At 51.5% G+C, this 14,152-nt stretch overlaps 1 protein-coding gene across 16 annotated transcripts in view; it reads right to left on the bottom strand.

The window, feature by feature from the left end:
* The window catches only part of Ablim2 (actin binding LIM protein family member 2), a 127,060-nt gene that overhangs the window by 25,519 nt on the left and 87,389 nt on the right, over positions 1-14,152 (bottom strand). For 6 of the 16 annotated variants that reach the window (XM_040746966.1, XM_040746965.1, XM_040746968.1 and 3 more), the window contains 5 exons: positions 10,507-10,608; positions 9,649-9,702; positions 3,503-3,622; positions 2,557-2,609; positions 1,814-1,952 (listed from right to left, as the gene is read on the bottom strand). In XM_040746966.1, the coding sequence (XP_040602900.1) occupies positions 1,814-1,952; positions 2,557-2,609; positions 3,503-3,622; positions 9,649-9,702; positions 10,507-10,608 (468 nt within the window). The remainder of the gene's footprint in view (positions 1-1,813; positions 1,953-2,556; positions 2,610-3,502; positions 3,623-9,648; positions 9,703-10,506; positions 10,609-14,152) is intronic. The other 10 variants (XM_040746969.1, XM_040746970.1, XM_040746972.1 and 7 more) reach the window with 3 other exon arrangements.

The following is a 14,152-nucleotide window of genomic DNA, read 5'->3' as shown; positions in this document are numbered from 1 at the left end:
AGTACTACAGAGAGGCAGAGGATGCATGCACAGGCCACACAGCGTAGTGACAGCAGAAGCAGGACCCCGAGAAGTAACATCTCCAGCTGGGCTTCTTCCCACACTGTGTCCCGTCCCTCCCCTCCCCCCAGTCCAGAGCCACGGGCAGTCCATACTTCCCCCAGTCCAGAGCCACGGGCAGTCCATACGCTCCAGTGGGGAGTCTGGGTGAGGTCATGGGAATGGAACCAGGCACTTCCCTAACAAAGCAAAGACCAGAAACTGGAAAACACCGTCCTGAAATACCAATATAAATTTTTGGCCCCCAGGACACCACACAGGGCAGTAAGAGCTATGCTATGGGCAACCCCTAGGCTCTGCTATGTGAAGGAGCCTCCATTACTCAGACGCAAGTGCCTCAAAGCACGCGTGCACATCCATCAGGAGGATCCTTGGGACAGAAGGCTGAGGAGTGGCATGAAGGCACCCCAGTAGGCACAGGCAGGTACGCGGGATCTCCACCTCCTCTCACCATGACTGCAGCTTGTTCCTCCCCCAAAAGAACCTATAGGAGGACCTAGACCTATGGGGCCATTTGATGTGCCCTCACAGTTGACATCAGCCTTGTGAGCATGCTCTGAGATCCCAAGGGACCTCATCTGCTTACAAAGACCCCATACAGAACAGCATATCCATTTCCCGTTAGCCACAATATCCGACTGTCTGCATCTCCACGCCTCCCTCCACTGCAGGGCACCTCCAGTGTGCAGTGGTCAGAGAGTGCCATCGTGGCCAGCAGGGAAGGTGGGTGGGAAAAGCCATGGCTGTTTGCTGCTGGCCAGCCAAAGCGCTCTTGCAAAACAGGACCTAGAGACCCAAGAGTCAGCATTTCTGCTCTGGCCTCTATCATAAGCCAGTCATCAGAGAGCTCCAAATTCACTCAGAGTCCTGCCACCATGATGCCGGGGGCTTCCTCTGTTTTTTTTTTTTTTAACACCACATAGATTCTCATGATCTCAACTTCCAACCATAGACAGAGAAAGCAACCCCCTGCCCAGCTTAGACCACAGGCTGCTTCTTGGAGAACCTAAATCTGCCTGCAGCCTGTGCTGGCTCTGTCTGTGACCTACAGCATCCCCAGTGGGTAATGGTCATCTGTCATGGTGAAAACACCCCACCAGAACCTTCTAGTAACATCTGTACTTCTACCTTACAAGCCAGCTCTCACTGCTTTTAGTACCAGTCTCACTATGCAATGGGCAATGCTATGGGCAATTTACTCCATACTTGAGAATCCCCCCCCAAGCCAGGCTTCACAACACCCCCAGGGCTAGACAGATGCCAGCTTTGTTGCCTGTGACGCAGGGCCACATCTCCTAGGAATCTTCAAGTGCCTTGCTCAGGATGTCACAGGGACCAGGACAGTGCCTCGTACCAGTTCCAGGTCTGGACTCGCCCCCTGACCATGACCACATCTGCCCCAAAGGGAAAGAGGCCTTGAGAACTGTTCTCTTTGCTTTCATGCCAGCTCTGAGAGAGCCACAAGGGGGCGCTGTGTGCATACTAGCTAGCTGTGTCACTGCAGAGAGTGGTGGCTGAGGCCATTAGGTTGGCTTGATTCACATATGAATGCTCTTTGGGTGGATTTTATTTTAATTTTTATTTTTGAGACAGAGTCCCCGCATGCAGCTCAGGCTTGGCCTCAAACTCACAGCAATCCTTCTGCCTCAGTCTCCTAAATACTGGGATTGCATGCTGTCTCTGAGATTTGGGGGCCCACTCACTGGGGGCCCTTTGCTGGCAGTCTCCAGTGCACATCAGAAGAGCCACTCACGTGAGAAGAGGCTGTCCCCAGGCATCCTCTGCAGGGATTCGCGCTCGGCGCCGCTGCTGAGGGACAGAGACTGGCTGTCCAGGTCTGGAGAGTTTGTTCTGGTGTCTGTATCTCCCTTGAGGAGCAGCCAGGTGGTCTTCTGCAGAGGAACAGAAAGTTATGGGAACACTGAGGTAGTCTGTCACGGTGAAAACTCCCCACCAGAACCTTCTAGTAACGTCTGTCCTTCTGCCTCACAAGCTGACCCCACTGCTTTTAGCACCAGGCTCGCTATTGAAGGTACACATTCATACACTCCTGCAAGTTTGGGAAGCAGCTGGAGGGATGGCCAGATGTGGCCCGCGGCGGGCTGTTGTGATGCCCCCCACCCCATCATCTCTGGCCGCTTTCACAGCATGGCTGGCCACATCAAAGTAGTATATCAGAAAGGTCTACGACACTACTCTGGCCATTTATTAAAAAAAAAAAAAAAAAAAAAAAAAACACCTGCCAAGCTGTTCTAGACCCTTCACGTCAAATACCCCCAGAACGCACTGGGCTTGTTTCCTTATCAGAGTTTACACCTCTCAGTTCCGGAACCACGACCTGGACACTGGCAGAGCATGTGCTCATTTGAGGGTAGGAGGCAGGTGGGTGTGGCTCCCACCTTGGGCCTCCCGGGACCCTAGGAGCCCAGTAAGAGAAGGAGGAGGTGCGGCTGGAGGAGCCATCCCACCCTGCAGGACCGTGGCCCCCCTCGTTACCTTCCTGCTGTCCTGATCAAAAGTGCTGTCCTCCACGTCCAGTCGCCTGGCAGCTGGAAGGGAAGCGTCTGTTTGTGAAGGCAGCTCACCACGTTTGTCGTGGGGCCCTGCTTTACACAGCACTCAGAAACCAAAGAAAACCAAAGAAAAGGACAACAGAGTGAACGCCTTCCACCGGCCAGAAGTGCACACCAGAGCAGCCTCCCCGGGGCCGGGGCTCAAAAGGTGGGCATGGACCTGAGCTCACTGTGCTTCTGGCCATGCCTCCAACCCGAGAAACAGAGTCACGTGTTCAGATACAGTCACTTTTTCACTTGGGTTGGATAGGCATGCTTTTGACCCTTTGAGGGGGGACCCTGAAGGGACAGGAGGTCTCAGCCTCGGAGTCCTCGGCGTCACCCCCGGCTGCACGCTTCTTGGGCATCACTGTTTCTTTCCCATCGTGAACTCTTCAAAACCGGAATTTGACCCATTTCACAGATGGAGAGACTGAGGTTCAGGAAGGTGTCTTGCTTTGAGGTCATGGACCAGCATGAAGGGAAGCGAGGGGGCTGAGAGTGACACGAACTCAGGCAGTCAAAGTCCAAAGTCTCCCCTGCCTCTCCCTCTGAGCTACCTCCTGCCCGCCCAGCCTTGAGCTCTGCCACTGGGAAGAGTCCATTAGGTTCTGCAAATAACAACAGTATACCCGGAGACCAGCTCACTTGGAGCAAGAGTTCACACCACGGCAGCCTGTTTGCCAAGACTGTTGGCAGCGTTTTGCCATCCCACTGGGATGACCCTGTCCCAGGAAGAAACAGAATCCATGCAAGGCATGCTGGTGTGTTTCAGGACCCACTCAGTGCAGGGAGGCCTACCCCAACACTGCACACAGCAATTGCTGGAAGCCCTGGGGTCCTCCCCAGCTAGGGCTCAGCTCAGGGAGGAGAGCAGGCGGGCTTCTTACCTGCAGCCTGCGGTGGGCTCAGCCCTGCCCGTCTCTTGGAGCGCCCTGCCTCCTGCACCACCAAGGACAAAACTGACACCAGGTCAGAGAGCTTGGACATTGGGGACTGGGCTACAGGACCTTGACAAGATAGGGCCAAAATCGAAGACTGAGTACTTCCATTCTAGACACGAGGACTCTGCATTCCCCCCTGCGGCTGCCTGTTTTCCCAGTGAGGGACTGGGTATTTTTAGGTGAAAGTAAACCTTTCTCTGCCCTCTCCACATACAGGGATGAATTAACTCCAGACCTGCCGGGGAGGCTCAATGGAGGGACACAGATGGGTGGGCAGTGTGACTCCTCTTGCTCAAACAATGGCTGTCACTGCAGCAGCACTGACTGTGGCTATCACCAGCACCGACTCTCAGCAGCTGAGCAAGGGTGCAGGGATAAGCTGTGGCCACTCCAAGCTCTGACTGTCCTACCTCACCATCTGTGCCAGAGACTCCGGACCAGGGGTTCTTCAGCATGTGAAATCCCACCCCAGCACCCTGGGCCATAGTTTTCAAGATTCCACATAGCTACAGATGGCACACTAGCCAACACGCTCTGGCGTCGTGCTACCCAGGGCTCCAGAATGCCCCTCCACTTGCTGAGAGCAATGTTCTGTGAAGACTAAACAAGGGTCCTCTGTAAACACCACAAACTGTGACAGGTGTGTAGTTTGACAGACCAGACCCGAATTCGCCGGGCATTTTGCAATGTTGGTAGTTTGCTTCCATAACAACTTGGAGCCTCAGTTTCCTGATCTGTAAATTGGGGAAATGCCACCCTACCTCCTCTAATTCATGAGGACCAGGTGAGTGTGTCTGAGAATACAATGGCAGGCTTACAGCTCTGCAAAGCTAGGAATAGTCAAGAGGTCAACCCTGAAGGTAATTTGCAGGCAGCTCTCCCCACTTCCCACTTTAGTCTGAACATACCCATGTACTACTTCTGGGTCCCTCTGGGTGCTCATCTATTCGCTTGTCTACTTACTCTCTTAGTATTCCACCCCTCTGCTCATCTGTCTACCCACCCAGACATAACCCACGCTTCTGTTTATGTATCTACTCCTATCCACTAACCCAACAATCCTCTTATACAGTTTATCCCATCCACCCACCTGTCCTCTATCTATCTATCTGTCTGTCTGTCTATCTGTCTGTCTATCTATCTATCTATCTATCTATCATCTGTTCATGTATACACCAATCATCAATTTCTCCATCCATCCACCCATACACTAACCTACCCACCTATTTATTCATCCATATACCACTCACCCATCCATTAAGCCATATAACTGTATCTATAAATCTATCCATCCATGCATCCACTAACCAACTCACCCATCCCTGTATCCACGGTTCTCCAGTTATTCACCCACCCACCCACCTATGCATACCTCTCTTTGTCCTCTGCAGTCCATTCCTTTGTTCACTGATGCATCCATCCATCCATCCACGCAGCCCTGTCCCCCATCATACTGGGATTCTGTCACTTAGCCCTTCAGCCTCACCCCTGCACCTGCCCTGTCCTGAGCCCGGGAACACCAGAACAGACATGATCCTTTTTGGCCTCAACTGGCTGACTTTGTTCTCCCACAAGATGTAGAAATTACAGGGCCTCATCTTCACTTCAGAGACCTGTGCACAAATCTGCCTCCCCAATGAGCAACTGGTAGATGTTCAATGTCACCACAGCATCTGATATGCCCGGTGACTCCCTGAACACATAAGTGGACACAGAAAGCTGATGGATGGACGCAGCCTAGAGCTTCTATGGGAGTCAAGCAATTTGCCTTGTTGGCACCTACACTTCCACAACTCTTGGCTTCCAGGAGGCCATCGACTGTTCCAGGTTGTTCAGGAATAGTCTGTGACCATCAGGTAGTCTTAGCTATGGTGCCTACTGTAGCTCTGTCCGCCACCAGTGCAGAGCCATCCCTGCCAAGCTCCATAAGGCTTTGACAGCTGGGTCCTAGACACAGCTGGTTGGACTATCTCCAGTAGATGAAGGAGTTTCTGAACACATGGGGAGGGGCTTATGGGCTTGGTGTCTCTCCTTAGACCTCAGGGTTACAGAGAGTGGGGATGGGGTCTTGCTTCTCTACTCAGGTCCAGACTGGGTTTGAGAACCAGACCCTTGACAAGACCTCTCTTAGCTTGCCCAGAGCTCATCAGCCACCAACCTGTTCAGTTTAAACTGCTGTGGAATTGCATTGAGAGGAAATGAACATGTGTGTGTGAACCCTCTGGGAGCAATCCTACAGACTCTCAGCTTCACAGGGCAGGTATGTACTTGGCCATATGTTCCAGGGGCAATTCTATGTACTCTGCCTCACAGGGCAGGCTGTGTCTGGCCATCCCTATGTCTCCAGCTCTGAAGTAGAGTCAAAACATAGTGGATGCTCCAAAGCCACCCCTTGGATAAATTAGTGAAACCCCTGGCATCTCTGGACACTCAGCACCCCTTGTATAAATTAGTGAAAACCCTGGCATCTCTTGGCACTTAGCTTCTTTCTATGAAATTGGGGGAATGGCATCTGTTTGCTGACTGCTACCAGAACTGACAGTAACATCAGAGGAAGGGCCATAGAGCCAACACTTCTGCTTATTGGCTTCACTCCCACCCACTGTCCAGAGAAGGGGGATCATCATGTCATTTTGTCCACACAGAGAAGCTCTTCTAAGGCCAACAGGCCTGTGCCAAAAGCCCTCTCTGAGAAGACTGACTTTCTGACACTCCTGTCCCACACCCCCCAAGAACTTCTGTTAGACATGCCCCATGGGGGTACCCAGTCACTAAAGGACACCAAGCCTACCTGACATCTGGCCTATCATCTATCCCAGAAGAGGACCCCAAACCAAAATGAGGCTCAATCTTCCAGGCAAGAAACCCCAGAGAGGACAGCAAGCCCTTATCCCCATCTTCAACCAGGGACCAAAGAACTTGGAATAAAAATGTCCTACTCGGATGGGGGCCCCGAGAACACGGGTGACCAGATAGGCATCTTCAGCCTGCTGCTGTGGTGCAGACAAAAGCTGCAGGAGGGGCCTCTGCCTGCCAACCCCCCCCACTCACTCATGTCTGTGTCATGCTCACACTTGCTTAGAAATCAAATGAAAACCTGGAAAATTGGCAGCTCCACTCTGGACCTGGGCAGTCAAACTGTCTAGGAGATCTTTGAAGAAGCACTATTTGCCTTAGTTGTAACGAACACTGCAAACTGTCAACCTCTGAGGACACAGAACCACCTCAGAAATTAACCTCCAGCCACATCCATGAGGAATCATTAGCTTCCGGGCATGCCCGGGGAAGGGTGGTATTGATTACGGTCACTGAAGTGGGAAGACCCACACTAAACATAGGTGACCTTTCCCTGAGCTGTACAAAAAGGAGAAGTCTAGCTGGTCAGTTTCCTTCAACACTCTGCTTCCTGATGGAGCCCATGGCATGATTAGGTGCTTCCTGCCATCATGGCCTCTCTGCTAAGAGGGATGGTGCTCCTGAACTGTGAGCTGGAGTAAACCCTCCTACTTCAGTCACTTTTGTAAGGGTGTTTTATCACAGCAACAGGAAAACAAACTAAACAACAGTCTAAAAATGGATGCCTTCCTTCCTTTGAGAGATGGCCTCCAGAGAATCCCTTCTGCTCAAGCCGCTCTGCCGTTTTCAGAAACTGCCTGAAAGCTCTATGAGGCACAAGGCCTAATCCCGGCTTTCTGGAGGGAATGAGCCCTGAGGAAGAAAACATTTCTCTCTGTGAATAGCTGGATGTGGACAGCTGTGTTTTTACCCATAACTGCCTCCCCAAGGTGACAAGGTTGGATGCAATTTTATCTGTATGCAGGTGTGTGTGTGTGTGTGTATGTGTGTGTGAATGCACATAGGTGTGTATGTGTGTGCAGGTGAGTTTGCATGCAAGTGTGTGTGTGTGTGTGAATGCAGGTGTATGTGTGCACATAGGTGTGTATGTGTGTGCAGATGAGTTTGCACGCAAGTGTGAGTGTGTGTGTATGTGTGTGCTTGAGCCTCCAGCCCCCCCCCACACCTAGTATTTGTTCCATCAAGGCAACCTGAGCACAGGCCTTCCCTGAGGAGCTCTGGAGCCTGATCCAGGCATGAGCAGCATTATTTTAATCCTTTCTCTAGCTTTAAACAGCCCCTGGGGGATGACAGTGAATCACAAGACCATTCCATTAGATTAAGATACTATATTTAACATGTTGGAAGCAGCCAAGCATTTCCCTGGATGCATTTGCTCACTATGTTCAACTATGATATCACTGGACATGGTCGCTGCTGGTGACAGTGTTATTCTTCTCTGATGCCCGAGTCTCATTCCTGCTTCTGAGCATTTTATGCATGCACATATTCTCACATGCAGTCAGGGGTAGGGAGACCTTGAGAATACCAAAGGTATCAGTGCATGAACTGGAAACCAAAGGCATCCCTGTACATCTCTTTCCCAAGGGTTTTTAAGGAGCGACTGTCTGCTAAAACTTTCTAGTCACTTGCAGTTTGCATGGCTCTCTGCGTTCCTGTCGTGAGTTTGCCTTGCCAAATGCGGCCAAGGCAGTCCGCTCTAAGATCTGCTTCTTTACAGAATCAACATGAAGAACCTCAGCTTGAGTAAATAATTGCTCAGGCTCCTTCAAGCTGGAGTTGCCTGCAGACAGGCAGTGTCTTATGTCTAGACTACAAGGCTGGTGCCTGGGAACTATGAACCTGATCTCTCCCAGAGGTTCAGGTAAAGGATTTGAACTCCAACACTCTGCCTCAGTCTGGCCCTATCGAGACACCGCTGGTCAGTTACATAAAGTGATTTTTCTAATGCTGCCCCTTGCCAAGGCCTGGACCATGGGTATGAACCACATAGTTAAGGTGCCAATTGTAATGCAGAGGCGGCAGTAGCTAGTTAAGGCACCAGGAGCTGATCTTTGTCCTGGGCTCCAGGGGGTGCAGAACCCATGACCCTCCTTGAAAGCCATCCATCATGGTACTGTAGGGGCTACCTAAGGGGGTGCTGCTTCCTTTGACTGAGCCTCAGTTTCCCCACTGCTCCCACCCATCCCTTGGGGAGATGTGTGCTCTCTATTTGGATTCTGGAAACCAGAACTTCAATTCCTTTTTTTCCTTCTGAGAGGAGGAGGAAAGACACGGAGCACAGGGCCTCTTGCCACCACTGAGGAATAAAACCCAACACAGCAGGCCTCCGATAAGCTGGTTACCGCTTGTCAGTGTGAGAAGGGGGTGACTTCTTGGACACACCCAAAAAAGAGCTGTTCACATGGGAATCTCTCTTCCCTCCCGTCTCAGTGACGGCGGCATAACAGCCTCCACATTGTGCACAGCCCTTTTACAGTTTAGAACTCTCTCCATACTTATTGTTCTGTGAGCATCCCATGCCCAACCCCACAGGGATGACAGGAAGGGCAAGGGCAAGGAATTGGCAGCGAGGAGGTGGAAGGCACGGTGGGAAAGGAGTCTGATTTTCAGATGAGGAAACCGAGGCAACTGCCCCGTCACCAGGAAATCCCAATTCTGACTCCTTTAGAGCCCTGCTCCACAGCCCAAGCAATCTCCTCGCACATCTGCCCCGGGTAAGTTCTCGTGTAGAAGAAATGGGGGTCAAAGGGACAGAGACACCTTTGCTGCCAAGCATCTCTAGATTCCACACAATGCCAGGAGCCTCAATAGCCAAGGGCAAGGGAATAGCACAGACACTCTCAAAAGACAGGGCCTACAGTCTCCATCGATTGTGGCTGCTTCTGAATTAGTTTCCAAAAATCGGGCCTGTGTCAGGACATAGGTGAGAAGCCCCCAGTCCCTCACCATCTCAGCTGGGGCCCTCATAGTAGCATCAAAAACACAAAACAAAGGTCTTAATTCTAGCAGGCGCACCCCAGCCCCAGATGCCATGCATTAGCCTCTCCTCATGTCTCCTCTCTTGTGAAGAGAGGCCTCCCAGGAGCCTACTAGTGAGTGTGCATCTAGTGTTCAGCCAGCAGGGCCTCCCGGAGCCTCGGATCAGGACACAGCAAAAGGAGCATTCAGAAGCAAGAGGGTGCAACGGGCATGCAGGCAAAGCATGGCAGCAGAGTCCGTCAGAGCAACCATACCGTGCTGTTTGTAGATAGGGGGTTTCCTATAGATGTTATCTTTTACGCCAGTGTCTGGGAAGAAGAAGGAAAGAGAGAAGGAAAGAACGTGAGGGAAGCGGGGAGGCAGCTGCGATGCTCTCCACACAGTGGCTTCTGGCAGCCTGGAATCACCAGGAAGGTTCGAGAACAGCAAGTAGGCGAGGTTGGGGCCCACACATCCATCAAGCATCCCCTAGTCCAGGCACCACCTCAGATGGGAAGGGACAGGGAGAGGGTGGACAGGGAGAGGGTGGACAGGGAAGGCAGCAAGCGGGACCTTGGGTCACAGGGGGTACAACTAACTCAACCCCTTTTCTCCACCTTGACCCAGAACAAAAACCATTTTCTCAGTATTTGTGAGACTTGGAGAAAAACATGAGCATATGTCAGTTTGGGGGGTCATGCAAACCCATTGCTTTAGGGTTTTATATTGTTTGTTTGGGAATAAAATCTTTTTGGGATTTTTTTTTGTGTTTTGCTTTGACTATTATTTTTCAAGATAGGGTTTCTCTGTGTAACAGCCCTGGCTGTCCTGGAAATCACTCTGTAGACCAGGCTGGCCTTAAATTCAGAGAGATCCACCTGCCTCTGCCTCCTGAGTGCTGGGATTTAAGGTGTGCACCACCACCCGACATAATCTTGTTTTCTAGTCCAGGCTGGTCTTAAACTTGTGATCCTCCTGCCTCTACCTTCTCAGTGCTGAAATAACTGGTTTGCACCACTATACCCTACTCCATGGAGTAACTTTTAAGGAGACTCAGTGTTTGGGGATGCGCTGGCAATCTGGGTGTGGCCACAATGGTGCATGAGGAACCCGACAAGCACACGGGGACCTACCTGGGACGTGGAAGTGGCGCGGCGCCTGCTGATAGGTAGAGGAAGGAGGCCTGCTGTCGGAGAGCACTGAGAGACTTGGGGTGCTACGGCCACTTTCGCTGCCTCCAGACGGAAGAGCAGAGGCAGCAGATGAGGGGTAAGAAAGCAAAGCAGACGGTTTCAGGCAAAAAGAGCTGGTCTGAAGTGAACCCCTCTCTCCTGCCTGAAGGAAGCCCACACCTGAGTCTTCCAGCCTGGGCTCTATGGCCTCTGCCCCAATCTGCAATGTACCTGGCTCCAGGGAGTGGAGGGGACAAAGGGACAGCGATAAGAGGGCCAACCGCATGTTAGTGCGTGGGCAGTGAGCAGAGCCCAGGACCCTAGGGTGTGAGCACACACTGCAGGCTCTCAGTTCCTGCCTCCCTGATGTAGTTTATGCAGAAAGGTCCTGCTTGCTTTGAGATTCAACCAGTTAACTGTCAGAATGGGACTAAGGTGTGGGAATGGGTCAAAAAGCATCCCTCACAAACACTTTGCCCATGTAGGAGACTGGGGATCAACATCCAGCAACTTCCTAGATACAAGCTGTTTCTGGCAAAATGAGAAAGGTATTCTGCTTCCTCCAACTTCTGCCTCAGCTGGAGCTATGCTTTGTGTTCTGTGAAGGAGACTGGATGATCAAATCACCCGTCATAGACCTGATGACCTGGGTGGATGCCCCGCCTCCCGCCAATGCAGGATGTGATGGATAAAAGACAGTGGCACTGGACAAGTGATGAGGAGCACGGCTCACAGCAGGACACCCCAAGGCACAACTGTTCCCCTCCGTTACACATGGGGAATTCTGCAGGGCAGCAGCTTATTGCCTGGCAAGGAACGGGCTCTCTAGATTCGAGAACTATGCTTTGGAATGGCAAGATCAAGCAGTAGGACCCTAAAGCCAATGGGACAGATGCCAGGTCTGGACGGACAGGAGACAATAAGGGCATCACACACAGGCAGGGAGGGCCACCAAAGGAGACCAATGGCTCCTGCTTTGGGTGTCTTCTCCTGCCTGAGCATGGTCACTGATTTCTCCTGCAAACATTGATGGAGCTTTAGAGAACTAAAAGATTTTGTTCCAGAGCTGTATAGAGCCTTCTGATTGGCTGCATCCATTGAGCTTCTGTTCTTCCTAGCAGTAGTAGGGGCCTCAGCTGAGGAAGGAGGGAACCACAGGCTCCTTCTATGTATGATGCCATGGCTCCACGTGACACTTAAGTCATGACAGACGTGGCAACTCTGAAAACACACCTGTACACAATCCACCCTGGCTGAAGACTGTCCCTGATGGCTGTCATCTCTGAGCTCATCTTCTGTGGCTTGGCCTTTTTGAGCCTAGAACTTCACATGAACAGGCCTTTATTTCTTCTATCTCGATTTCATGGTCATTTCTGTTACCCTCACCCAGCTGACTGAGGATTCTATAATGGTCCAACATTCCTGTCTTCAGAGCTTGGCCTACAGTATGATGCTCCCTGAAATGATAAATGAGAGCTCCACACATGTTTGCACTCACTAAAAGGGGCTGCAGTTTCTCAGTTGTTCAGAGACCAAGGGAGTTGAGGCACAGTGTGGTAGCCTTGATGACCCACAAGGACCCTGTCAACACAAGCCACATTGATCCCTGCCTGGGACACCACCACCAGGTCTTCCCTGCCCCTGCCTGACCTGCAAGGCCCTTACCAGGCTCCAAAATTTCTAGACCTTCCTGGTTTCAGATTCAGGATTTACCTGGCTGACAAAACCCTCAGGAGGCCAAGGCCACCATGGGCCTTTCTGTTTTCTGCAAGCATGCTTGCCTGTCTCATGTAGCTGAGAAAACATCCTGCTGGACTTGACCCCACAGACCTGCCTGGAGCTTTGCTGTGTGCTCTTCCAGTGTGCCCATGTCAATCCCACACAGTGGGCACCATCTCTGAGGAGGGATGGCTATGTGAGCTGGGCATACTACTTGGAAGCCAACTTTCCCACTGGACCTCTGTGATGAGGTCCCCAGGACCATGATGTCACCCAAGGCCAGCCATGGAGGCTCCTTTGTCTCTTTTTGAAGGCTTCATATCCAGGGTATTTCTGACACCATCTAGGGAAGGACCCTGTCATGTTAGCTATGCTTTATTTGAGTTTCACCCACTTTTGCTGGACATCCTTTCTGTCTCTGAGCCACCCAGGACATCACACTATACCCACGGTCACATCTTGGTGTCTCCCAGCTATGACCAGCACATCCCATACCACAGGTCCTAACAGTTCCTAGGACACTGGCAGGGGAGGGGTGTGCAGAATGTCCCTCACCTGGGACTGTGAGAAACAGGGGTTATATAGAGAGGAAGAAGGCGCAGAGGTGGAACATCATCCCTGTCACCCCTTGTTGTCTGCAGGACCTGGAGCTGGAGCTAAGGCCTTGCCTAGGGGTGGTAAAGCTCAAAATATTACATAGCCTGCACTTGGTTATGCATTGGAAGGACTCCTGCCTACCCCCATGACCCACCACCTCCACAAATTCTGTGCAGATGTTGTTACCAAATAATCTTATTTAGCTGGTCTTTTCAGTATAGAAAAGCCCAATAACTCATCATTCACTTTCTTGCTCCAACTCTGGTTGCTATGGCTACACCTGACTCTGACCTTGAAGATGATGTAGTTGGCTCTAGCCTGGATGCTATTGCAGTTGGCTCTAGTCTTGAAGATCCTGCAGCTGGCTCTGGCCTTAAAGACATTACCCCTGGCTATGGCCAAGATGCTGCCATTGCCTCTGGTTGAACTTTACCAAAGTCACATCAGAGCAAGTCTGGTTTACAACCATGTGTCAGGGACCTTTGAGGACCATAGCCAAGACATGTGTAGTTTCTACCTGGAGCACTGACCACAGATCCTGAGGTTGAGGGACCAGGGCTTAGGGACCTGTTTCAGAGCTGTGGGAGGGGACCTTTGGCAAAACGAGAATCACCTACTGGACACAGTGCATGCTGGGATTTTGACCTGAGGCTCTGCCCCTAAGATCTTCTGCCTCCCTTCCTTTTCATGCCAACAGTGCTGCGGAAGTCCCTCCAGTCAGTTCCCAGAAAAGTGGCTTCAGCAGCATGGCGTCCCCTTGCCAACCTACATCTCCTGTCCTTACAGCCTGTCTCTTATCAAGTAAGAGTTGGGTTTAAACCTTATACCACCCCAACCAAGGTCTAGAATTCACACTAATGTTCCAATAACTTTCATTAGTCCTTCACCTGACTGTAGGTCTTGGGGCAGTGACACCCTAGGCACTGAGACACAGCAGAAGAATATGATGTCTGGGCTAGGTGGAAGGTGAAAAGAGGGAAGGGAGTGAGGGGTCCTGCCACTATACAGCTAGGTCAGGAGAGGGCTGGCACAGGAAGGCATGTCTACCTGGGGGCCCTCACCCAGCATCAGACAGTGAGGTATCTCTACTGTGTCCCAAATACTGCAAAGCACCCATGGGGGAAAGGAGGAATTTTCCAGACACTGGGTAGATGCCACGGCTGTGATTGTGCCCTGTGGAGAAGCTAGGAGAGCTGTTCAGAAGCTAGGAACGGGATGATCTTCACGAGGATCTCAGGGTCTGTACCTCCTCATCTATTTCCTTAAGGAGTGTCCTGGAAAGATGCTGGAG

The sequence above is a fragment of the Mesocricetus auratus genome, unplaced genomic scaffold (genome assembly GCF_017639785.1).
Source record: "Mesocricetus auratus isolate SY011 unplaced genomic scaffold, BCM_Maur_2.0 Super-Scaffold_100006, whole genome shotgun sequence".
In the NCBI taxonomy this organism is placed as follows: Eukaryota; Metazoa; Chordata; class Mammalia; order Rodentia; family Cricetidae; genus Mesocricetus; species Mesocricetus auratus.
Note: the sequence above shows the minus strand (reverse complement) of the source record. Positions and strands in the feature narration are given on the sequence as shown.